A 25,149-nucleotide genomic window follows, 5' to 3' on the forward strand; every position below is an offset into this window, starting at 1 on the left:
AACGAGTTATGAATATTTTCATCCTATTGATTTATGGTCTTCAGAATAAGATGACATAATAGTAGGCTATGTGTAGCCAAGACTTCCTCATGTTAAACTGAGCTTGGCATGGATTCAGATACTGATTAAATGATATGGGCTATTGAAAATGTTTTATTGCAATTATGAGAGAAACTAAATATTTTCAGTTTAATTACCACAGTGTCCACCTTTTCCAGTTTCACACATCAGTTCTTGTGACTTTCGCAGGAAAATCAAAGATATGGCCTATGACTCCAAAAAGTTATAGATTGAATTTACTCTGCTAAACTTCTTCAGCGCTATTTCTTTTCTTCCAAATGTTTTGATATCCAAGTGTTGCTTCGTCGATAAAAGCACCAATTAAACAGTTTGACTCCAAATCCAAATTATATGCTTGCTTCATTCATGACCATGCAGTGAATATACTTTTAAACTTTTGCAATCTTTAAAAGCAATCTTAAAGCAACACTATTTAACTTTTTCTGTTTTCAAAATGGATGCATGCAGTTCTGTTTATTAATCGCTAGAGCGCCAAAGTTGACTTAGTGTTGCTTTAAGACTCTTTAAAGAATGGCAGGTGAGAATGCAGAAGTCATTCCATTGTGACTTCATTGCAGATGTTCATGTTTGACCATAAAAACAATAAAAAATAGATCCTACAGTCCTTCAAAAGAGTTTCAGCTCAGTATTTCAAGCATTCCATGGACAGAAACCTTTGTAAGTGCATTATGGCTCATTGGGGATTGAAGTGGAAAAAATAGAGATCTTGACATTGAGTGATCCACATACTTATGCAGGGGGCAATGGGCGATCGGCTCTGCTGGTAGCCTTTAGCACAACGGTTGCATGTGATACCCGTCACACCGTCTTTACAGGGGCATTGGCCTGTGGTTTGGTTACAGGTTTTGCCCGCGGCCCCCACAGGATGGCAATCACAGGCTGTGAGGAACAGAAGAAAAGAGATAAAAGAAAAGCACATACAAACGGTACATACATACAAAGCACAGATAAACTATAAAAGTAGCTTTAAGTGCCTAAGTCTGGGGAAATAAGAGGGGGAAGATTGGTGAAGCAGTTGACATTGTGTGTTTTGTGAAAGTGGTGACCAGTCTCGTGACAAGAGCATGCACATACACATACAAATTCAAAACACAAAACCTTGGTATGATGGTCAGTGATTTTACACTGAATGGCTTGAGAATCTTTTCCTTGTTATGCATTTATCTCCGATCATAAGCACATAAAGACCGGGCGCATCAAGATAAAGTCTCTCTGAACAGCACCTAAATGTATCTGGACAGTTTTGGACACTGAAGTCTACCTTAAAAATGTCAGCATACTGGCTAAAAATATCAACCTGAAAAAAATATCAAACCTTTTTTCAGAATTGACTGCACATTTAAGTTTTTTTTATCTGTGATTTTTCTAGAGTTCACACAGGTGTCCCATCACCTAGTAATTTTTTTTTTTTTTTTTTTTTTTCCTATTATTTTCTAAGCAAAAACTTATTTTTTTCGTCTTTTATCAACACAATATATATTATTTCTCTTGTGAATTATGTTGAAAGAAATTATTCCTTTTACAATTCCTTTGGAACCACTGTATTATGATAAATATTCAAATTGGCAAAAATATCTAAATATCTATAATATCAAAATAAATATCTGTAAAAAAAAAAAAACACATTTCCTTAAAATATGTTTCCATCACATGTGCTTTCATCAGAATATTGTGCTTGTGCCAATAATGTCTGTCACATTTCCTTCCTCTTGGGAGGTCTTTCTCTGACATATGGCTCAGCGTCTCTCTCTGCTTCTTAAAGCTTGTGAACTGATTGTATTGCCTTTTTGTCAAAACTCCTTTCAAGTACGTTTTCTTAAATACCCACCATGGGTGGTTACATTAAAGCTACATTTGCAAAGAGTCCATTGCTACTTATTTACATTTCCCCCAACCAGCACTGTAGAAGTGATACACTGTCAAATGTTTAACACATTAAATGAGTAAATTGGCTCATATATATGTATGAGTAATGAAGCACAGAGTTGTGCTTAAACTTTATTTCTTTCAAGCCTGTGCTGAGAGCAGTGAAGTGAGGTTCCAGTCCCACGGTTGGAACGCTGCAGAGAGACATCCACTCCCTACATGTCTGTCTCGTGTCACTCTCTTGTCATTAAAGCCAAGTTTATGTCTTGTCTTTGGAGATGCCATTATGTAGAAAATTGCCACATTTTTTTCCTCATTATAAATGTGCATTAAAACGCCCTAAAGATTCAATAAACAGCTCAGCTGACTAATTCTTAATAAATGAAACAGCTTCACACCCTTAAATGTGGCGCAGGTCATTTCCAGAACTTCTTTATGGAAATGGATGATCAAGAGTCTTAAAAAGAACTAAATACTGAGGTTTCGGCTGCAATATATATATATATATATATATATATATATATATATATATATATATATATATATATATATATATATATATATATATATAAGACTTTATAACCGGATCATAAATTGAGGGTACTCATGACTCATTGATCTCGTTGCAGTGGTTGCCTGCTCGAGCAATTATCGAGGTTCAGTAAAAGTTAGGTTTAATGAACAGCATATCTGTCATAATATTGATTACCTTAAAACTTTATTGCAACTTAAGCCTTAAAAAAATTGTTACAGTACAATGGTACTTTACAGGAAATGCTGTTTCTTGGAGAGAATGGCATCCTACCAACAACTGCCCAAATCAGATAGACTGGGCCAACGAGTAAATAACGTAAAACACATGGAGCGCAGGTGTATGTCTCTCAAATGTTTGAGCTTCTGCTGTCTGATAAGAGCCTGTCTGGAGAGTGTTTAAGTGCTTGTCCACTTAGCAGTCAAGTGGTGGCACTACACCAGATTCCTGGAGTAGATATGGATCTACTGTTTCCTATCCTCCTCATCCACTACCTCTCAACACTGCCATGTCCCTGGTAAAAGAAGTACCAAGCTAAGAGTTTATTAATATACAAACCAGAAGATTTTTTGTTGTTGTTGTTGTTGTTGTTCTGATTTCATAGAAAACTTAAAAAGTACTGAATAGATTCCATTTCTTCTGTTATTTACTCACTCTAATGTCATTTCAAATCTGTATGACCTTCTTTTTTTTCCTGTGGAATTCAAAAGTTGACTTTTTAAAGTATATCCTGGTCACTCCACTTTTCGAAACAAAGTGAAAGTGACATTCAGCCAAGTATGGTGACCCATACTCAGAATTTGTGCTCTGCATTTAACCCATCCGAAATGCACACACACAGAGCAGTGAACACACACACACACCCGGAGCAGTGGGCAGCCATTTATGCTGCGGCGCCCGGGGAGCAGTTGGGGGTTCGATGCCTTGCTCAAGGGCACCTAAGTCGTGGTATTGAAGGTGGAGAGAGAGCTGTTCATGCACTCCCCCCACCCACAATTCCGTCCAGCCCGAGACTAGAACTCACAACCCTTCGATTGGGAGTCCGACACTCTAACCATTAGGCCACGACTTTTATACGACAATTATACAAGAATGGACTTTCATGATGTTTTTTTGTCATTTTTAGAGCATTATTGGGACATTATGTATATTTACAGTATATAATATATACCTGTATGTACATTTATCGAAAAATAGAAAGGAGTAAAGGCCAAAAATGAAGTGCTTGGTGAGAGCATGTATTCCATTTTGAAAGAGATCTGCACACGGCAGCTTTAATAGAGGAGCAGATGTGAGAAGTTTAGATCCCTGCCAATAGTTTACCATAAAGCTGCTGTCTGAAGTCTGAGCTCCTCTCCTCCATTAAAAACATCATGTTGAGAGTCGGTGGGGTAATTTGTGTGTTGTTGGAGGATGGCCAGCTCAGCCCAGGCTCAGTTTTCTAATGCTTAGTTTCTGCTCTGAAGCTAATAAAGGGAAGAGAAAATGAGAGCAACTTTACTATAAACACCACTGAGTGTTTTTCTGATATCTTTTGAGTGTCTGTTTTTGCTTAAATTCACGTTAGGGAGTTTTGAGACAAATATTCTTCTTCTTCTTCTTTCGCAATAGCAAGCATTAGCATTATCATTTGATGAAATTATGAATCTCACTCCAAGCAACATGTCGTCTTGTCAACAAACGTTTTGCCAATTTATCCTTTTTATGCACTACATTCTCTTCTAATTGAAGCCAGCCGCAAAAGTAGTAGTTTTTTTGGAAATTTAATGAGAAAAGTGAGGTAATGTAAAACAATATTTTCAAATCCCCAAAAGAAGAGGTTATTTGTGGTTAATAATAGTACAGTTTTGTGACAATGCAAGACACATGTTCAAGTGGAAGGCTTAATAGTGTGACCAGAGACACTACACAGCTCTCACTGCAAGCATAATCTCTACTAGCATACTCAGTAATAACTTTCTTAGCTTTTGACAGAACCCTAATGAGGATGGGGATAAAATTAGCCCTTTATTTTGTCTATTTGTATATAAACCCATGGCAACCACACATTGAAGGCATAATTAGATTGACTGGCTAAAGTTTTGCTGCCTGGGATCCCATCAGAGACTGATGTCATTCTCTTTCGCTTGCTAGTTCGTAGCAATCCATATAAACAGAAACATTCATATAATACTGAACCAAGATTCCAAGCTAACCAAAAATGTCTGATCTATTAACAGCCCACCCAATGGGGTGACGAGGGTCTGGTGTGGCTGACAGTTTGCAGAGCGCCACACACTTGCATGATCTAAGTGCGGTTTACTGTATTAAAACGAAATGGCTCATTTAACAAATCAAATCTTCAAAGGAGTCGCTCACTCCAGTGGGCAGGAGAAATGATGAAGCACATGTTTCCTAAAAATAAATGAATCTTATGGAGCAAACAACTCAAAGAGTAAAACAAGATGCACCTTGCAAAGCAAAGCTGCCTTCACTTTGTGTGTTTACAGTGTGGTTTATGAAGGGTGAAGCCACAAATCAGACGGCTGTGGTTTCATCAGAAGCAGAGTGCGGCAGACTCTTCACATCATTCTTTATGAATTTAAAAGGAAAATGTTCCAGTTGTCCAATTGAGCAAGTGTTTATATATATATATATATATATATATATATATATATATATATATATATATATATGACTTTACAGTAAATAAAAAATAAGTAGCATTTTAGTACAGGGATCAAAACTCACTATTGACTAGTTGCTTATTAACAAAATGGATGTTTATTAGTACTTATAAAGCACATATTCTGCATGACCATTTTCTACATCTCTAATCCTACCCAATACATAAAATTAACAACTATCTCACTAACTATTAAAAAGCAGAAAACTAGGAATTTATTAAGGCAAAATTTTTAGTTACTGGTTTGGTAATAGCGAGAATTGGACCTTAATATAAAGAGAGACCCAAATAAATGAGATGTTTGACATTTTTATTTAGTTTAGTTCACATTGGGTGGTTCCACCAGTCATTTGTGGGTATAAAACATATGGTTTGGTTAACGACATACTTAAAAAATATCTTCTTTTGTGTTCCACATCAGAAATAAAGTCATATAGACATGAGGGTGAGTAAATGTTAAGAACAAGTTTGGGTGAACATTGCCTTCTAGAAGACTCATATTATGTTGAACATGAAACAGGGAGCCTCTGATGTGAAGCTTTGTACAAGAGCAGAACAGTGTAATTGTTTCTCCTGAAGTAAATTGTTATAGTTATAGTTGCCACTATTTCATTGCTCTGATTAAGAGTGCGAGGACTTGTCAAAAAGGAAAAGAGAAAGCATGCGGTGAACACATCAAATTAATGAGCATGAGAGGAGTTGGCTGCTTTCTATTACAACATACTCGCACCTATTTCCATTAACTTGCGATACTTCGCATATTTAGCTTGCGAAAATGTTTTCTTTGGCGGGAATTAAATATCATGCTTCATATCATTTGTCACCTTTCTATAATTACCACACATCCTTGTTTGTACATCTGTTTTGATGTAACCTAATACAGCTGTGTAACTTGGACAGTGTCTGATTGTAATTACATTAGGGGCTCTAACTGTGTTTTCAGAACAATTTCAAATGAAGCAACTTTTGATTTGATGTAGTCAGCTGAGATTAACGCGAGGTCTCTCTCTCTCTCTCATTTGAAAAGTGCCAGTGTTTTTCTGTGTTTAAACATCAAGAGTAGGAGACCCAGAGTGAACCGACATAAATATCCAAGTAAAATATTAGAATTCTCAAATATATAGCCTATATATAAACACTAATACTGAGCTTGTGCCTATTGTGATGATGCTAGCAGTGCTGATAAATGTTCCTGGCATAAACTAACACCAAAGCCTGATTAGGCAGTTGAACCTGAAGATAAATGACTTGATCAAAAACAGAAGAAATATGGATGACTGTTGCGAAAGAATGAAGGCATTGAGAAATGTACAGAGACTGTTAAAAGCATGCGAACAGATGAAAGCAACAGCAAGCATTCAGCACTGGGAATTTTCAGTTTAATCAAAAAGTTTGGAAGAATTGCTGTAAATCTCCTTTACAATGAAGTATATGCATTCAAAAAAGTTCTCAAAGGTTGTGGGTCACAATGATGCATTTTAATCCAGAATTGATTTGTCCCCAATATTTCATCCATTCATAGTAGTACATGAATATTTTGAAAGGTTTATTACTAATTCTTTAACAATCTAAAGGGTATTATGGCTATTTTTAGTCTGTTATTCTTTTCAAAGTTTTCCTTGAACCATTAGTGAATTCCATTTGGTTTGTTGACCGTAATTCCAAGTGTCTGGGAAATCCTCCATGGCCTCTGTCTCAAATCTCAGGGAAACAGAAGAGTTCATTAGCTTTCCAAGCAAAGCAGATCATTTTAATAAAACTTTGGAAAAGAGGCCCAGGGTCATCAGAGACCTGCAGGATTATTCACCCTTGATTTTAACCACAGAAGCCTTTCGAAAGCAGAGAAAAATGAAACAGAAGAGAGATCTAATGCCAGCTGGACTGTCACATCCTGTGATTCTGATAAGAGTTTCTATCTCGAAATATTTCACTTTAAAACAACATATTCAAGCTCACAGCTGACCTTTGGCATTTTCAGACTTTTCCTTTTGCACACTGCATTATGAAAGTGTGTACAAAATTCTCAAATGCATCATTGGACCAGCCAACATATCCCAACAGAGCAAACCTCACCGTGGAGAGTAATGGGATGCTGAAAGAATCGAGTCTTGTCCACAGGAGAAAGGAAATGAAAACAAAAAGAAGTTCTCTTCCCTCACTAAGACACATAGCATGGGGGTTAGTGGAACACACAGTCGGATGATGAATGTCTGTTTGCATTCCACGTCGACAGGAGAATCAGACGAGAGCCCAGAGAGGGGTAAATGTCAGTTTGGAGTATGGTAAAATGCATATGTTGGTTAGGTTATGCATTCTTGTAATGCCTTTCCATGCAGAGAATATTATTATATACACATTAATCTTTTTCATATTCATCAGGTGGAATGTGAACAAAAAAAAACAACAACAACAAAAAAAACACATTTTTACATTAATTAAATATGTTTGATTTTGCAAATTGTGTGTCTAAATCAGTTGTAAACTGTATGTCTAAATCAACCAGGTAAGGTGTTATTTTATTAAACAATCTGCTGTTTATACTATAGCTTATACTGATATATAAAATACACCACAAAACAATTAAATTGGTTAACTTTACAAACGTTAAAACTAAATTTATATAAAATTTTATAAATATATTAAAAATATTTAAAAACTACGAAATATTCCACAAATATGGTTATATTCCATGTCTAAGAATTCAATAAAAAAGTGTAAATTCAAAACAAAGTATGCCACAAAATCAACTGTGTTAAATGTCATATCTAAAATTCACATTCAAATATTTAGCTGTTTTTCTAGTTTAGTCTAAAACTATATATACAGTAAATCATAATCTTTACAACCTGAACTGCTTCTATATAACAGCGGGAATAGGGTCAATTGCTTTGTAGTGTGGATGTTGTAAGTGAGAACGCATGCATGCCTTGAAGTGTAACATTCTCACATGATGCAAAAATATTCCCCGCCGTTTTCTTTGTCAGTTTGATGGATGCTTTTATTTATTTACCTATTTATCTGTTTGGGAAAACAGATCCTTTAACTTTTAAGCACAGACCTAATATTTTACCCAGAGCTAAAGCTGGAAGTAAATGATCCTAAGCCGTCACGGACAGCAGCAGAATGGACTTTGTTATGAGGATATGCTAAGGTGTGACAGGGGGCTTGTTTGCACAAAGCTTTTGCTCCTGTCCTCTTGCCCTGCAGCAAAGTTAGGTGAGAATAGCCTGTCCCTTTTCTCTCTTTTCTTCTGGACAGCTCCAGGTAAGTGTGCTGTCGCCAGCCAGTTGCACACCTGTGGAAAGCTGCTCGCTTATTCCTTCCTGCGTATCTTCTCTTCCTGTCCGTCCTCCCCCTAACCTCAATTCCTCTCACTCATCTGACCTGTAACAAGGATCAGTTCACACCTCAGCTCTGTTTGTTTGACTTCTATTGTCAAACCATCCCCCAAATGAATCCCAATAACTCAGAAAGATGTAACCTTCCTCCTCCACCCCTCCCCTACCCACATCCCTGTCCTTGGGCTGCATGCTGACAGAGACTCATGGGGTTGGAGGAGCACAGGAATGTGAGAATTCTTTCTTCGGACCTGCTGACTCCTTCATTTGAGGGGTAACGTATTAAGAATAGTCACCGGCTCATCTAATTGGTTCCTTTGTGCTACTATGTGAATTTCTTTGTGTAGAAAACAGCCGGCTAATCACTTAGCCTTAATGTTTTCTGCTTTACTAAGGATGCGTCAAGTGATAAGTTGCAGACTTTGGGCCCTTAAGACCAAACCCATCCACCCGTTTTGCCCATGGTGTTTAGATTCAGTACCCTTCATACCTTTGCAGGCTTTCCTGTGAGAGATGGGCTTAGACATGTCTCTGTAGTAGCCCTCCTTGCAGTAGTGGCAGTGGCGACCTGCCGTATTGTGGCGGCAGTTCAGACAGACTCCTCCGCTTTTCCTCCCGGAGAGTTTGTAAAGCTCCATGTTGAAACGACAGCGCCTCGCATGGAGGTTACAGTTGCAGGCTGCGGAAAAGAAGAAAAAAAAAACAGAAGATGCATTTTCTTTTTAAAACAGCACATCCTTTGTCAGAGCGTTTCTCAAACATTTCAAGCCAAGTACATAAGAACCAAGAAATTGCATGTCCTAGTTGGGCCTTTTTCCCTTTTTTCCATTTGGTTTGAGCTACTCAGGCATAATTCTACATGAATTAAAAAATATATTTTTTATTAATAACATATAATTAATATACTAATTAATGTCCATTTGTGATGGCAAAGCTGAATTTTCAGCAGCCATTACTCAAGTCTTCAAAGTCACATGATCCCTTAGAAATCATTCTAAGATGCTGATTTTTGTTAAGGAACATTTTGCATAATTTCAGTGTTCAGATATGTGTGTTGCTTTTGATTGTTTGAGAAAGTTAAAAAGAACAGCATTTATTTGAAATGTTAATCTTTTGTAACATTGAAAATGTCTTTATTGTAACTTTGGACCAATTTAATGCATCCTTGCTGAATAAAAGTATTAATTTCTTAAAAATAAATAAATAATAATAATAATAATCATTCAATCATTCTGGCCCCAACTTTTGAGTGGTAGTGTATATCCGATATCCAAACACATAACAATTATTTTAAAATTTAGATGAAATAATTTTATCAAACCACATGCACATTTTCAGAAACATTATTTTCTGGGTAAGCTATTATGATTTAGACACACAGAGCTCTAATAAACATAAAAAAGTAAATTATACAAATGTTTCTGTACTATTTATGTGTCATGAGACCATCTAAATCAAGAATTAAGAGAATTTCCTTAATCATTATGCAGTAGAGGTCCAGGCGTCAGTTTGACAGTTATGTCTTTACCAACTGCAGCAAATGAAGTGCCAGGAAATTAACTTCTGATAATGAGGTCAGCTTCTGAGCTTTGTCTCTGACCAGGCCTGCTCTTTCCCAGTGATGCCAAACAATATCAGACAAGGCCTCCAATTACCATTCCATTCCCATTCCCCACCATGCACAGGAAGCTCTGCTCCTGCTTGTTTACTAATGAACAAAGTTTCTGCCACCAAGTTTAATTACTGTCTGATGTTTATTCATGACTGATTTGTGTGCAGAAATGTTCTCTTTCATTAAGTCTGGGTGAGACATTGGTGTGGCTCCTCCTTATGTATTATTCAGCGATAAATCCCAACCCTCCTACCAAAATGCTTTGGGCTTTTCAAGTGCAGACAACTGTTGGCAAGACATAGCTGATGCACATTCTCTGAGCAACTTCAGCGGAGTGTTTATTTGGTCTTATGCTAGGAAACGTCATGAAAAAACAAGCATTTTGATGAGAGGGCATAACAACTAACAAAAGCAATTGCAGTCACTATAGCAAGACTAAAACTACAACAATGGCTTTCAAGGTTTTTATTTATTTAGTCCATCATTTTTTTTTACACTTTGTTTAATTAAAATATTCACATTTAGTATCACCCTAAATGCTCTTGGCTCATCTCCACAGATTTTCCACTTGCTGCCCGAAAAGGGCAAAATAAAAATAAAAATTCAACTTGGAATAGGTCTTTTGAGATGCCTGCAGGACATAAAGAATGATAATTTGGCCTGTCCTAGAAGTGTCTCCTCTTCAAACTTACTCCATGCACGGCTAGTTTGCTCTCAAACAGGCATACTGTTGGTATTAATTCTGCCTGCTTGTTTGAATCCCAGTGGAAACTGATCCTTCCTACCCTCTAGGTATGGATTATTCACTTTTGCTAATAAGGCAAGTGCAATCCAGTATTCAGCTCCCAGCTTCTTTAAATTTCAACAGACTTCCTGAACTTATTGATAAACAGAAAATCCAACTTGTTTTCTCTGAAAATTAAAAAATGTATAAATATTGTACCACATTTGAACATTTTATTACTTTTCAAGGCACAACAATTCCTTAAATTGCAATTGGACGGACATAAAACTGAGTAAACTAATCACAACAGTATGTTTTAGCGAAGTAATGAGAAAAATCTGTTACTACAATGACATCACCCGAAAACCTTTCAGCTGTATTCGTTCTTCCTTTATTTAAAACAATCTGTTCTAAAAGAAGTTATGTTTTATATGGATTGGGCAGCAGCAGTCTTAGACTGTAATTTGCTATCAAGAATCAATGCATCTTGTTAAAAGGTTAAGTTAACCAATATGTGGTTTCATTTATCATTTACTGGTTTTAGTTTTAGACTATCAATTTAATTTGATTATATATATATATATATATATATATATATATATATATATATATATATATATATATATATATATATATATATATATATATATATATATATATATATATATATATATATGCATTTCATGAGCATAACTGCTGGAGAACACTGTTGTAGAATCACTATAGTATGCACCTATAAAAGAACTCCACTAAAAGGAAATTGCGCTGTCAACATGGGAGTCTATTCGTAGTATTTGGCTCAGACTGCTTCCTCGACACACATAGGGCAGCTGGGAAAAGCTGTTTCAGTACCTCATCTGGTTTCCTCATGATAGAGATTGTGATTGTTGTGACACACAAACACACACACACAGCATACAGTGTCCTCACACCTGCTCTTTTACAGTCAAGCAGGATTCAGGGTGTTTGCGTCTCAATGGGAGCAAACACAAAGCGGCTGTACATTATGCCGCCCCCCACAATCAACTCACTGTTAAACACATTTTGTTTCACTTCTACAGCTTGAGATCTGCTCATTTTGACCTTTGACACCCACTCTCACACCTTGTTCGGCCTGCATGCTTCCCCGTATCTTTGAAGTGCTTTCAGACTCATTAATCTTTACATTTAATCTGCCTTAAAAGCATGATCATAATTTAAATGTTGCCTTATGTGACGGAACAAGATTACGGCAGCTTTTGGAGATGGGAGGAAAAGCTCATCCCTCTGGTGGGACTTCCTAACCACAGAATAGAACAGCATCAGTCTTAACAGAATGAAAGATTACCTAGATGTCCTACAAGGCTGGTGGATGCAGAATACTTGCAGAGGATGAAAACCCTCATCAGTGAAGCCAACAAACCAAGATACTCACACTTGCAGGTACACATTTACCTAGCCGATAAACCCCGGGCAGAGATAAGGAGGGTAGATGACTCTTCTGATTGGCTGGTTTGAGGAGAAAGCCAAACCAGATGCGTTTTGTCTCTGTTCCCTCTTTAGTTTGGCTCTGCTCACTGAGAGGTTGATAAACACATTCAGCCGTGAGGAAAGAGTGTAAAGTGATAGCTTTTGAGTGCAGCTAATTGGTTTTTTACTGACTTAAGAATTTTCTTAAAAGACGGTATTAGAATCTTGATTTTGTTGTGCTTGTTTTTTTGTTAGCACTTTTTCCCCCACTTTTTATTTGTGACCATGGAAATTTTGCTAACAAATATCAAGTTAGTTATATTATAGTTATATTAAATATCAAAATAAGAAAACACACACAAACTACAGTTCAAAGGTTTTAGATGAGTAAGATTTTTTAAATGTTTTTAAAAGAAGTCTCTTCTGCTAATCAAGGCTGCATTCATTTGATCCAAAATACAGCAAAAACTGTAATATTGTGAAATATTTTTAGAACAACTTTTTTTTTCTATCAGAATATATTTTAAAAAGAAAAGGCTATTAATCCTGTGTTGGCAGAGCTGAATTTTCAGCATCATTACTCCAGTCACATGATCCTTCAGAAATCACTCTAATATGCAGATTTGCTGGCGATGGAACATTTATTATTATTATTATTATTAGTGTTGAAATCTGTTGTGTACAATTCTGATGACCACTCATTTCCTTCCTCTGCAAATATGAGAATTTCCTCAAACACTCACTTAGTGCTTGATTATTTGGCATAGGTGTGAATAACTTAATTTATTAGGTGTGAGTGTATTTAGGATTATATTTTTGTTAACCTGACCTTATTTCAACAAACGTTAGTGAAGTCACAAATTATCCAGAGTTGTTTAGGCTATTTTAGGCCCCAATACATCACTGTGTACCCCAGGGCTCCATCCTGGGCCCTCTTTTGTTTGCATTATATGCTTCCACTTGGTCATAATATACGCAGACACAATATATCTTACCATTTTTATGCCGATGAGATTCAGCTCTACTTTCCTATTAAAAATAATAATGGTTCTTTGTATGGCCTGTTTGACTGCCTGTGTGACATACAATGTTGGATGGACATTAACTTCCTACAGTTAAATCATAGTATTTACATCATAGTTAATCATTTTGGGTCTTTATCCTCAAATCTTCATGACTGTGTCAAAAATCTTGGTGTCATTTTTTATTCTAATTTGAGTTTCGATAAGCAGATTAGTGCTATTGTCAAAAGCAGTTTCTTTCAGCTAAGATCTATTGCCAAAATCGAGATGATGCTATCTACGAAAGATCTTGAAACTGTTATTCATGCTTTTATTTCCTCAAAGTCGGATTATTGCAACTCTTTATACCTTGGTTTGCCTAATTCAACTGTAAATCAACTGCAGATGGTTCAAAACGCAGCAGCCAGGTTTTTGATTTGCACTAAAAGTGTCAGCACATAACTCCTGTGCTTGCCTCTCTCCACTGGTTAGGTCCCAGATTGATTTGAAAACGTATTTGTTTGTAAAGCTTTACATGGTCTTGCCCCTGAGTATATTAGTGATCTTCTTGTCCCGTACAATGCTTAAAGATCCTTATGTTCTTCCAATTAACTTCTTATCTCTGTTCCTCGCTCACGTTACAAAACTAAAGGTGACCGGGTCTTCTCAGTGGCTGCTCCCAGACTGTGGAACAGTCTCCTTCTCTATATTAGACCCTCCCCTTCTGTTTCTACTTTTAAATCTTCATTAAAAACGTATCTGTATTCTTGATGTTTTGAATGATGGTGTATAAATTCTTACATGTTTTCAAGGTTTTGATCCTGTGTGTTAATTCTGTTTTAGTATTGTTTTAATTTTTGTTTTACCTCCGTACTGCACTTTGTTTGCAGCTTCTGTTGTTTTGAAATGTGCTCTATAAATTAATAAACTTGACTAAACTAAACTATTTATTCTTCTTTTCCTGCACTGTCTGAACATTCCAATAAGTGAGGAAATTAATGCAAACTCTTACACTCTTTGTAAAAGCTTGCTGTATAAACAGTGTCAGACTAGAGGCCATTGGTAATTCTCCTCAGTTATCAGGGATATCAGTCCAGCACTCAACACTATTGGCCTTTTTTCACTGAACCTGTCAGACAGAGCGAAGATAAAAAGATGTCACCCCTTAATTCAGAGATTACAGCTGTTGTTTAACAATTTGAGTAAAGGGTGAAAAGAGAGTAGAACGTATCAGGCTTCGATGATTTTCAGCGTACTGTAATACATTTGATGTAAAAACTGATCCAAGCACAGACTTGAAAAAAGACAAAATAAAAAGTTTGAACCAAGCAGAATAAGGGGGTGATTACACTATTGTACACTTTTTCTTTTCAATTTTTATGAATGAAACAACATACTTGGTGAAGCATTACCAAAATAGTGGTGCACTAAATCAAATGGGGCTAAAAACAAACCCACATTCCGTGACTTAAGAGTTAAGGAATCCACCCACAGCTCATAAATTCTTCAGGTAAGAAACTTGATGGCTGTCAGCTCCGACACCATCTCAGGTGTGAGTCCTGACCTTCAGTGTCAAAAATCACCCGTCATATGTCATGAACCCCAGGGCGTGAGATCTTTCATTTAACGGGGGACGATGCCACCAGACTCAATACCAACACCTAACACCGGCCAATCAAAGAAGAAGCTATGCGGAGGGTTGCTATTCTTACTGGGCTTTTAAATAAACATGGAAAAGGACCCATCAATGTCTAGTTTAGTTTTAATCTTTGTGTGCAATGCAATTAGCCCCCCAAGCCCCGTAAGACTTAATGATAAAATGTTAGATATTACCACATCAGCCATGTTGTGGTTTGGTGGCCTTTGAGCAAAGTTAAGTGTAGGGAGTGTGCTTGGGTGGTTGTATGACATGAAGTGTGTGTGTGTGTGTATAAGTGGAATGTAAGAGTGCCTGTGTGTGCCTGCACATGCGTTTTTTGGATGTTGCATCAGTTCAAGTCTTTTGCACTGGGGCCTTAAATCAACACTGGTAAAACAGTTTCCCTAAGGAACTTAATCGCTGAGACAATGATGAACGTTTGCATTGTGGTTCTGTGGTCAGCCAAAGATATTCAGTGGTTTGAACTGAGAGAAATTAATAAATTGATGGCATATGGAATAATTTTTTCTTGACATCATCTGTCAAATAATAAAAAAAGAATTGATTAATTAAAATCAGTTTCTGAAAGTGAAACTAAAAAAGTAGAAATTTTGAAGATTTTTTTTTATAAAATTTGTCCATTCAAATATTATATATTATAATGTAATAATTATAATAGTTTGGCGGGAGAAACAGGCTAAAATGTAAATCATTCTTCACTGAAATCTTAGTATCAGTCCTGTTGTTTATAGTTTCTCACCTTAAATTATATGTTAATTTAAATTATATGTTAATTTAAATTATATTAAATTATATTATTTTAATATAAATTATATTATATGATTTTAAAGGATTTGGAATATAGTTGTTATACAACTTCTATCAAAGACTTTTATGATTCCTTTATGATGCTTTTGTGTCCTTTTTGAAGCTTAAAGCTCCAAATCCCATTTGTAGTAATAGCAATTTTCTCCTTTTGTGTTTCATGAAATATAGAAAGTCATATGGATTTGGAACAACATGAGGGTGAGTAAATGATGACAGAATTTTCATTTTGGGGTGATTTATTCTTTGAAGTGTACCTGTAACTTGCAATCACTTATCCATATTTGCACAGATAAAAATAAATAAATAAATAATGCCTCATTGATTGATATCTAATTGTATTTCTAAACTGAACAGACTATTGCTATTGACATTACTATAAACGTATACTATAAAAGACAGCACGTGGATCATTAAAGTTGCATAATTATAATAAGATTTATCTCCACCTCTTTTTATGTCCACTGTATTTGTAGTTCTGACTTTTGGGGCTCTCTAGCTGCTGCATTGTTGATATATTGCTTGGTGATGGTTAAATGTTTGTTTGTGTCAGTTTCATTTGCTGCTCTCATATTAAAAAATGAAAAGACCACACTGGAACATATTATCTGATTCACACTCTAGGGTTAGGGTTGTTGAAAACTCTTTTATAGGGAAATAATCAATTCATTAGGGTTAGGGTTAGGGTTAGGGTTATGACAGCAGCCAAATCACTTCATTCATATTGCTTTTTTTTTTTTTTTCATATTTAAATTCTAATAATAACAGAATGGAATTGAACACTTACTACCATTATTATTAAAGATCACAATATGTTGTTGATGCAGACCATGTCTTCATATAACTGCTGTAGGAAACTTACAGTAGAACAATGTATGAAGAAAATCTCACTCATGAAACTCTACTCTAATGTGCTTCAAATATATACCCAGAAAATTAAATTATGTAAGTAGAAATATTGAGTCCTAAAATATAATGTAAAACTTTAAAATCTTATTGCACAATAGTTCACAATATATACAAATATATCAAGGTGAATTAAAAGCAATACTGGATTTTTCCCAAGCCCTTGACATTTTGTCAGTCACACTGTCATTTTGTCGACAAGAAACATACCTGTCTGAGATTATTTATTCTTTATGTAGACAGCTGTCTGCACCTTTGTGAAGCAAAATGTAAACATTAAAAATACCTCTTAAAAATATAAACAGCTATTAGCCGACTCAAGACTCAAATCTGGAATGCTTTTAATGAGTCTTGAAAAAAATGAAAACCTTTACAAATCACGTTTAGAGAGTGAGGTACCACCTCTCCTCTCCTCCAATTCCGGAGTGAACGAGTATTAGATTTCCAAACTATCACCTTGGCATGAAATTAACAAATAAAATGTTAGAGCAGCTGAGGCAGACAGGAAAAGAGCATATTAGCAGCTGAGTCTTAGATCAGATGAACTGGTGTGGACACACTGGAGAATAACAGCGGAGGGGGGGATCACGTCCCGTATGTCAACAGCATACTTTTAACAGGACGCACATTTCAGGCAGTGCATCTCTTCTCCACCCAGCATGCTGAGAGAGCTGAAGAGCGCTGAAGCTTTTGTTTCCACCTGTATGTGAACCCCAGAGTCAAACAGATCTGACTCAAGTCCTTTGAGTCCTAATTCAAGACAAATGCCAGTGCTGTCAAACAGAGAATCACTCAACACGAACAAAACTCGCATATGCCCACGCACCCAAACACACGGCAACCTGTCTTTTTCCCCACTCTTTCTTTCTGTGTAAAAAACAGACACAGCAAAAATAGGTGGTCATAATGTTATGATTAATTTTGATCTGTTTGCTCTTGTTTGAACTACAAACAAAAATTAAGAAGAAGAAGAGAAAGAATGTGTGGTGTTACAGTAAATGAACAGATTGTAAGGAATTTCAGGAAGCAAATGTACCCTGTTTATTAAGAAACAAACAAAACTAAATATAGGCAATAAAAAAACATTTATCTGTATGCTGCTTGTTAAATTATGGCATGAACTTTACACATAGCTCTAATTGGGTTTGACCTATATGTTCATCAACATCAACTCCCAGATCAGTAGCATACTGACCTTTAAAAAAATAAGCTGTAAATGTGAACATTTTTATTGACAACCACACCACATAACCTTTAATTCCAGGCCAACTCCTGGGACGATATCTGCTGCATTATTCATCACTGGCTGAAGAACGCTTGGATTATGACTTGTGTGTATCTCCGGTTCTTCCTAATTATATATGCATCCACACGGGAGCCCAAGAGCACTGCTGTGCATGACTGCTGTTGGTTAGTAATAAAACATGATCGGTTTTGGCAGTGAATTTAAGAATATGTGGATTTGGGAAGTTTTGGAGTGGCTCCCTCTTCGAAACCCCAGTGCATACAAAAACATATGCTTTAATACACTTCCAGCCGCTGGCTTAACATATCATATCAAAATCATGCAACCGCCAAAAAGATGAGGTGAGTGAAAATAAAGAGGAAAGTTCTCCTCTCTAATTCTAAGTCTTAAAGTCTCTAATCCCTTATCAGCAATAAATCAATTATACTGTATTATTCAGATTAAACTATATAGCTTTCTTAAGATCAAGTCACATAATTTCAAAGCATGTCATGTGAAACACCTACACAACACAAATTCAGCTCAATTCAAGTTAACTTCAAGCTCATTTTATACATCGACAAAAGTGGTTATGTCTGAGTGGGTGAGTTTTTTACTTTGTAATTAGTCTTTCCATTTCCAGCAGTGACTGGAAACAGCTGTGAATATGATAGGCAGGCGTATTAATAAGAAAATCATCACAGTAATACAGAGACACCTTTTTTTCCTGTATTTTGTTGCTGTTTTAGAGCTTTGTCTTCAATAAGAATGCCAAGGGTGGCAATAGAAACATGACTTCTTTTTAAAATTAGTATTTTTCATCCACTTTAAAATGCATCTTATGGTCATGTTGGCAATGCTTCGTTTACTTGATTATTTTCAGCTGATCCAGTATGTGCAGTACAGAACCTTTCTTTCTGTTGCTGATATAATGTAAGTGTCAGAGGCTCTTTATTCATTCTGTATAATGTTCCCTCTATCCTTATCTCACTCTTTCTCTTTCTTTCCGTCTATCCTTTTGTTATGAAGATCTTAATTAGATGACTCTGAAAACTTTGAAACTAAAAAGGGTTTCAGGTCTAGAGGCTCCTAAGGGTTTTACAACCACAACAAAGACCTCCACTTTCCATTATAAGCACCCATTTAATGACCGGCTTGCCCCCTCGTTAGGGGTGATCAGCTGTTCCAAAGCGTGCACCATCACTTGCATCAGAAGAGATACGCCAACGACCCACTGTGATGCAGGAATAAATAGTGTGTTAAAAAGAAGAGTGCATCTATTTCCTTGCTAACGAAGACCTTTTGTATGAGTGTGTGTGTTTGTGTGTGTGGACAAAGAGAAAGAAAGCCGACAATAACAGAGAGAGATAAAGATTCTGCGAGGACGGAAAAGGGGAAAAGAGAGAGAACGGCAAGACATAAACAAAAGAGATAAACACGAGAGAATATTCCGGTTCGTTTCTTTGCCTTGAATGAACTTTCGAGGATGTCTGTTTTGTGTGATTCGCGTTGTAAGAATTATACAGAAGCAGACTGAAGCGGCCACCTCTATTCATCCCAGGTTGGCGAAAGCCTCCTGGGATTTATGTAGATTCCCCAGACTGCGCAAAGCCAGACACACAAAGATGAGAAAAGATCCAGCTTTCGGGCTACGACAGCACACAACGCAGCGTTTATAAACCCTAATGCTGCCATTCCTCTGCACACGTGCCCCACATCTGGCAAACAAGCGTTCTCCTCTAAAGATCTATTCAGTATCTGAACCATTTTTTGCCACAGAAGCAGGTTACAAATGATGAAAAAAATTGCTATATAATCAATTAGATAGTTGCTAATAGATGAAGCGTGACGCTGAACATGATTCCATTGTTCAAGGTAAATGTTAAAAGGAAATGTACTTGATTACCTGTCTTGGACCAATGCTTTAAACATTGTAAAAATCGTCTTGAGCTACGATCACGAGCAGCAAGACTTAAGGCCAGTCACTGCAATCTGAGGCATTAAATAAAATCAACTTAGCAGCAGTCCTGTTATATTGCCAACAACAATAATATATTCATCCTCCTCTCTGAAAAGGTTATTGTGTAACTGTAATGGTATCGTAGACCATTGAGTAAAATCAGCCAACGGAGAACTTGCTAAAACCTCCAGCCAAAATAGAATGATGTCAAAAGGCACCCAGCGTTAAAACCCTAAAGTGTCTTTTTGGGCTTAGTTCTGTGATTGCTCAATTCCTTGACACAGCTATCACATTCATTTGGAATGTTGGAAATCTGAGCCGCCGCATTAAACATACACAGCTCTATTGGCACTCAGAGAATGAGGAAAGGGGATCTCTTTATGAAGACATTATCTTGTCAAATTAGCCACCGAAGTCATCGATAATGTTGCAGAGCTGTTGGTGTGGCAGTTTTATGAGAAAATAACCATGTTTGAAAATTACAGTGTTAATTCTTCCCCTCAGGCCAAGGAAAGCCCTCCTGAGTCATATTATATTGCTGTCACTGTTCCTTAATTGATACTTTATGTCAAATCACAGGCTTAAATGTGTTTCCATCCATTTTATGAAGGTTTTGGGAAGTTGGATAAAAAAATCAAGCGTTTTGTCCTTGCACTCTAAACCTTAATTTAATGCATTACATTAGATAAAAATTGCTTTCCCAGTGCATACAATTTCCATTCTCTTGGACATGGAATAGGAGGGATGCTTAATACACAAATATATTTTCAGAATTTTTTTTTTTTTTTTTTTTTTTTAAATGAACTAAATTCACATCTTTGGCGGAAACAGAGCTGCTGCACATAATGTAAGCTTTCTCCACACATGAAACAACTTTTTTCCAAAATGTTTTGCCATAGAAGTACTTTGAGACAAAGCCTTTTACTCTAAAGAAAGGAAAATCCATCCCTTCAAACAGTGGTGACTCAACCCAAATGGAGGAGGAATCGGATCGGTTATGTTTCCACACCCTCCGGATTTAAGGATGATTCGCAAAGTTTGTAACACAGATGACGCCCAAGGAATGAAAGCCTATCTATGAGAAGTCGACTGTTGTCTTGGGCAGCAACTCTGCTCTAGAGTCTACATCCAGTTTACCACCCGCTGTCGAATCTCCATAGCTGCGCAAGTTCCCTATAACTCAAACATCTCTGGCATTTTCTGGAAATAGCTTCTGGGATACCACATTTGGAATTGACACTTTTTAGAATCATTAAGCCCACGAAATCACATATTAACAAGTTTAGAGCTAAATGTGATATTTTCCACTGATTATTCCCAGTCTACGAGCACAGATAGGATGGGAATATTGCTTTTTTTCTCTATTCTATGCGATTTACTAACTGACCTTTTCTCCCTCTATTAGCCTCGTTAGTAATTACATTGTGGCTGTCACATCAGGACTTTAAGCCTCTCTTTTTCATTTACGCCCCCACACACATACCTTCTCCGAGTTCATTCACACCAATATGGTGGGAAGGTCTCAGGGAGGTCAAATCCTGTGGAGCAGATGTCATTAGCGCGTGTCACCTCTCCGATTTACCGTCCTCGCTCGAAGTTAACAAGCATTCACGCTGTTTTATTGGAATACAACTCCACTGCAGCAGATTTTTCAATAAAATTTATAGAGCATGAAAATGACTTCAGTTGGGCAAGCAGGGACTGCAGTGGAACAGGGGAGAGCAAGGGTTGGAGATGCTGGGAAGACCATGGGAAATCTGTTGGCCGATCAGGACAGATTGCCTGGAAATGACCCCAGTGTCCATCAGCCAGTGAGAGGGGGAGCACTTCAAACATTTTTCAAGGATCAGCTCTCTCGGTGCATTGACCTGTGTGAGTGTTTTAACAGGCCGTTAATTAGTGGAAGGATTCTCATGGGAAATATTACCCCAAACCAAGTGTTCATTGGGAAATATTTGATTTGATTGGTCTCCACCTCCATTTGATTTCTGAAAATGAAGGTAAAATTTCCATCTAAAGATGATAAATGAACACATAGACCACGTATACACCCACCCGCCAAGGTCTCGGTGCATTGCCCAGGACGGTAGAAACACATCACAGCCAGAATACAAATATAACGAGGCTAACTTGTCTTCCATCCATTTCCATTGTTCTCAGACGTGCTACTAAATCCTCAAACGGGCAGTTGTCCAAACCTTCATCAACAGCAGGCTGTGTTTTTTCTCCTCCCCGCCACATGTTCCGCACACCGTCTCTCCCAGTGTGAGCGGGAAGCAGACAGGAAGTCCCTAAAACTGTAAATCTAAAGCCCAGGTTGCCGATTCATCCTGCTATGACATGTTTATTGTTCTTTTTCTAACCGTTGTCCTCACTCCTCCGCCATTTTTTGGGATGACGCTATTCTCTCTGTACGACTCCAGAATCACTTAGCGGCTTTCTTGAAAAGCTCGTTGTGGTGTAACCAGCATTTTTCAGCATGTTAAAGTCATCAGACACTCAGCATGAGCTTTCAGAGTGGCTAATTGCGTGTGAAGAAAGCACCTCAGTGGCCACCGGCCACGCTTTCCCTCAAGAGATCTCCCACAAGACAGATGGTCAAACCAAATCACAAAGCTGTTAAATCATTTTTATAACATATTTTCTAAGTCTAACAAGGTCATTTTCTATGTTAAATTTCAGTAAACGATAAACAATGTGCACCATAACCTGCTTTAACCCTTATTAGTGCTGCCACACAATGATAACCACAATTAAACATCATTATCTAAAGTTTCCAAGTGTATTTAACTCTGGGTAAAAAGAGAAAATTTGGGATCCTGGCAAATGCCACGGTGATTGTAATTGCTTTCTTTTGGGGAAATTAGTTTATCCAACAATAACTATCGCCCAAGTCAGAAATTTAAACATATTTCATCAGCTGGTTTGTTCCACTTAAATGACTTCAGACAATGATTGAGTTTAGTTATTGTTACTGTACAGGTTCCATAACCATAATTACCACAAAAACAAAAATGCCCATTATACTGTCCCAGTTCCAACTGGCTTTCCAGTATATACTGCATGGAGGAAAACCACTTGGTCTGTTACCTTGAAACACTTATAATAACTCAAAAAGAGCAGAGAGGGGAAAAAACTTTCCACCTGTTGTCAAAGACAGAAACACAAGACACATTCTGTCCAGATATCCACCTGCTGAGAGCCATTAGCAAAACCAAACTGTGAGCTGCAGAGGCAGGTGCAGGGTTTATTATCTGGCAAAGGATTGGATAAAACAGGGGCCTCTCGCTGATAACGGCAGAAGGTGCAGGCGGTGCCACTGTAACTGTCATTAAATGATAATTACTGCACCACAAGGCTTAATGAGATTTTAATGTCTCTTGAGCAGATACCACTGGGAAAAAAGGTAGCCTTAAGCAACGGGAGCTACCTAAAATAAAAGCCACAGTGATAGTGTGTTCAGGAACACAGAATTTGTTGACTTGCTTCATACAAAAAGTTGCACAAAAATGTAAACGATTTCAGTTGTTTCTTGATTCCATTTCCTATTACTTCATTAAAGCCCAGACACAAGTGAGGTCAAAGGTAAGCTCTGCTATCTCTATAGGTAAGCTCTGTTAGTCCTCTGAGCTGTAGATAAGCAAGAGAGAGATGAGATAACGTCACTTTAAATATGTTTTAAGGAAAATCTTATTCTATAGTGGTTGAATTGTCTCAGAGCTATTGCCTGTGTTTTGCTTCAGTGTAGTACATCAGGTAAAAATCATGTAATCGACATTAACACACAAGATTTTAATGAATTTACACTTACTAAATTTTCACCATGTTCTTGTGCATTATAACTTGGGCAGTGAAAGAGTGCTTAATATTATCAAATGTGCATTTGTAGCATACTTTAAATCTCTTTAAAAATTAACTTGCAGATAATATAATAAAATAAAAATCCATATACAGTAAGTACTTAATGAGAGTGCACTTTCATGACTATACACACACTTAAGCACAAGTGTACTTTATAATAATGTTAAATTCAAAGTTTTACTGTAGTAAAAATAACAAATCATTGTGTTTTAATAATCGTTTGTCATGTTTTAAATCAGTTCAGTTATTTTCATGTGTTGAATAACGTAAAGCACAGGGGGAAAACAAAACAAAAAATAGTGTAATGTGTTATTATATTAAAAGTGAATATATTTTAAATGCATTAAATTGCGCCTTCATCTTTACAAACACGTCATTATAAATATATTTAAATGCATGAAGTTAAAGTTTATATAGAAATAAAATTAAGGTATTATTTAGTTTACCATAAATCTCAATGCATGCAGCAGTGCAGTTTAACCACATTTAAAAATAAACTGAAATACTGAGTAAAGGTCTACTTAAGTCTAACTAGATGAAAATTACTCCAGTCCAATGGACAGAACAGACTTAAGAATATTACTAAGAACAAAACAAATCTCTGTAGACGTAATAAAAGTTCATAAGCGTGACATATCTATATGTGTGTCCAGTTAGAGTAACCAAGAAAAACAAAGCCGAGGTGCAATTTCTGACCAACCGTCTACACTAGGCCCATAAAAAAACTGCAAACACGGCTGCTGTTACCGTTCTCCTTCATCTAACTCCGCTCTTCTTTTTTTGCCCTCGCTCTGTTTGTTTTCGAGACTCTGCAATCTCTCCATTTCCCACCCATTACTATGGAAACCAGATACTGTATCTCAGCCAGGGCTATCCTGTGGAAACAGCTCACTCTCTCAACCGATAAATAAACGGTTACCGTGAGGCCGCGGGAGGAGTGCGGGCAGAGGGAGATCAGGGAGGAAGTAGCGTGACAGGGCCAGGGAGCTGTGAAAAGCATCAGGCGTTGTGATCCTTATCACACTCTCAAAATGCAGCTGTGCCCCGGGCAGTAAACATCTCTACTGATCTTGACCACGAGGAAAAGAGATCAACTGGAACCACCAGCCACTTTAGGGGTCATTTCCTAAAGAGTTGCTTTTTATTTTTTTTATTATGTTCATTAATTCAATTCAACGTACAGTACAGTAGCACATTTGCATTATGAACATGGTACATTTGTATGATTACCACGACTAATATGTCTTTTATTCTCTTTAAAGAGAAAAAAATACAGTTACAGTGTAACAATGGCACTAGAAAGTCTTATTTCAGTCTTAATCATTAAGTGTCTCACTTTAAACCAGTTTTTTACTTTCTTTAAAAACAAATCAGCGTTTTGGTATCGAGCCTGAAGAACTCCTTCATGTATTGGTCTCGCCTTGGATTCACCACTGCTATTTGCTTGCTAAACAAACTAACCGAA

The 25,149-nt window shown here is 36.9% G+C and overlaps 1 protein-coding gene across 1 annotated transcript in view; it reads right to left on the minus strand.

Moving 5' to 3' along the window:
- The window catches only part of LOC128015508 (netrin-1-like), a 55,017-nt gene that overhangs the window by 15,567 nt on the left and 14,301 nt on the right, over positions 1-25,149 (minus strand). Inside the window, exons 2-3 of the mRNA XM_052599384.1 lie at positions 8,973-9,161; positions 811-960 (exon numbers count right to left, since the gene is read on the minus strand). Coding sequence (XP_052455344.1) covers positions 811-960; positions 8,973-9,161 — 339 coding nt within the window. The remainder of the gene's footprint in view (positions 1-810; positions 961-8,972; positions 9,162-25,149) is intronic.

The sequence above is a fragment of the Carassius gibelio genome, chromosome A6 (genome assembly GCF_023724105.1).
Source record: "Carassius gibelio isolate Cgi1373 ecotype wild population from Czech Republic chromosome A6, carGib1.2-hapl.c, whole genome shotgun sequence".
Lineage (NCBI taxonomy): Eukaryota > Metazoa > Chordata > Actinopteri > Cypriniformes > Cyprinidae > Carassius > Carassius gibelio.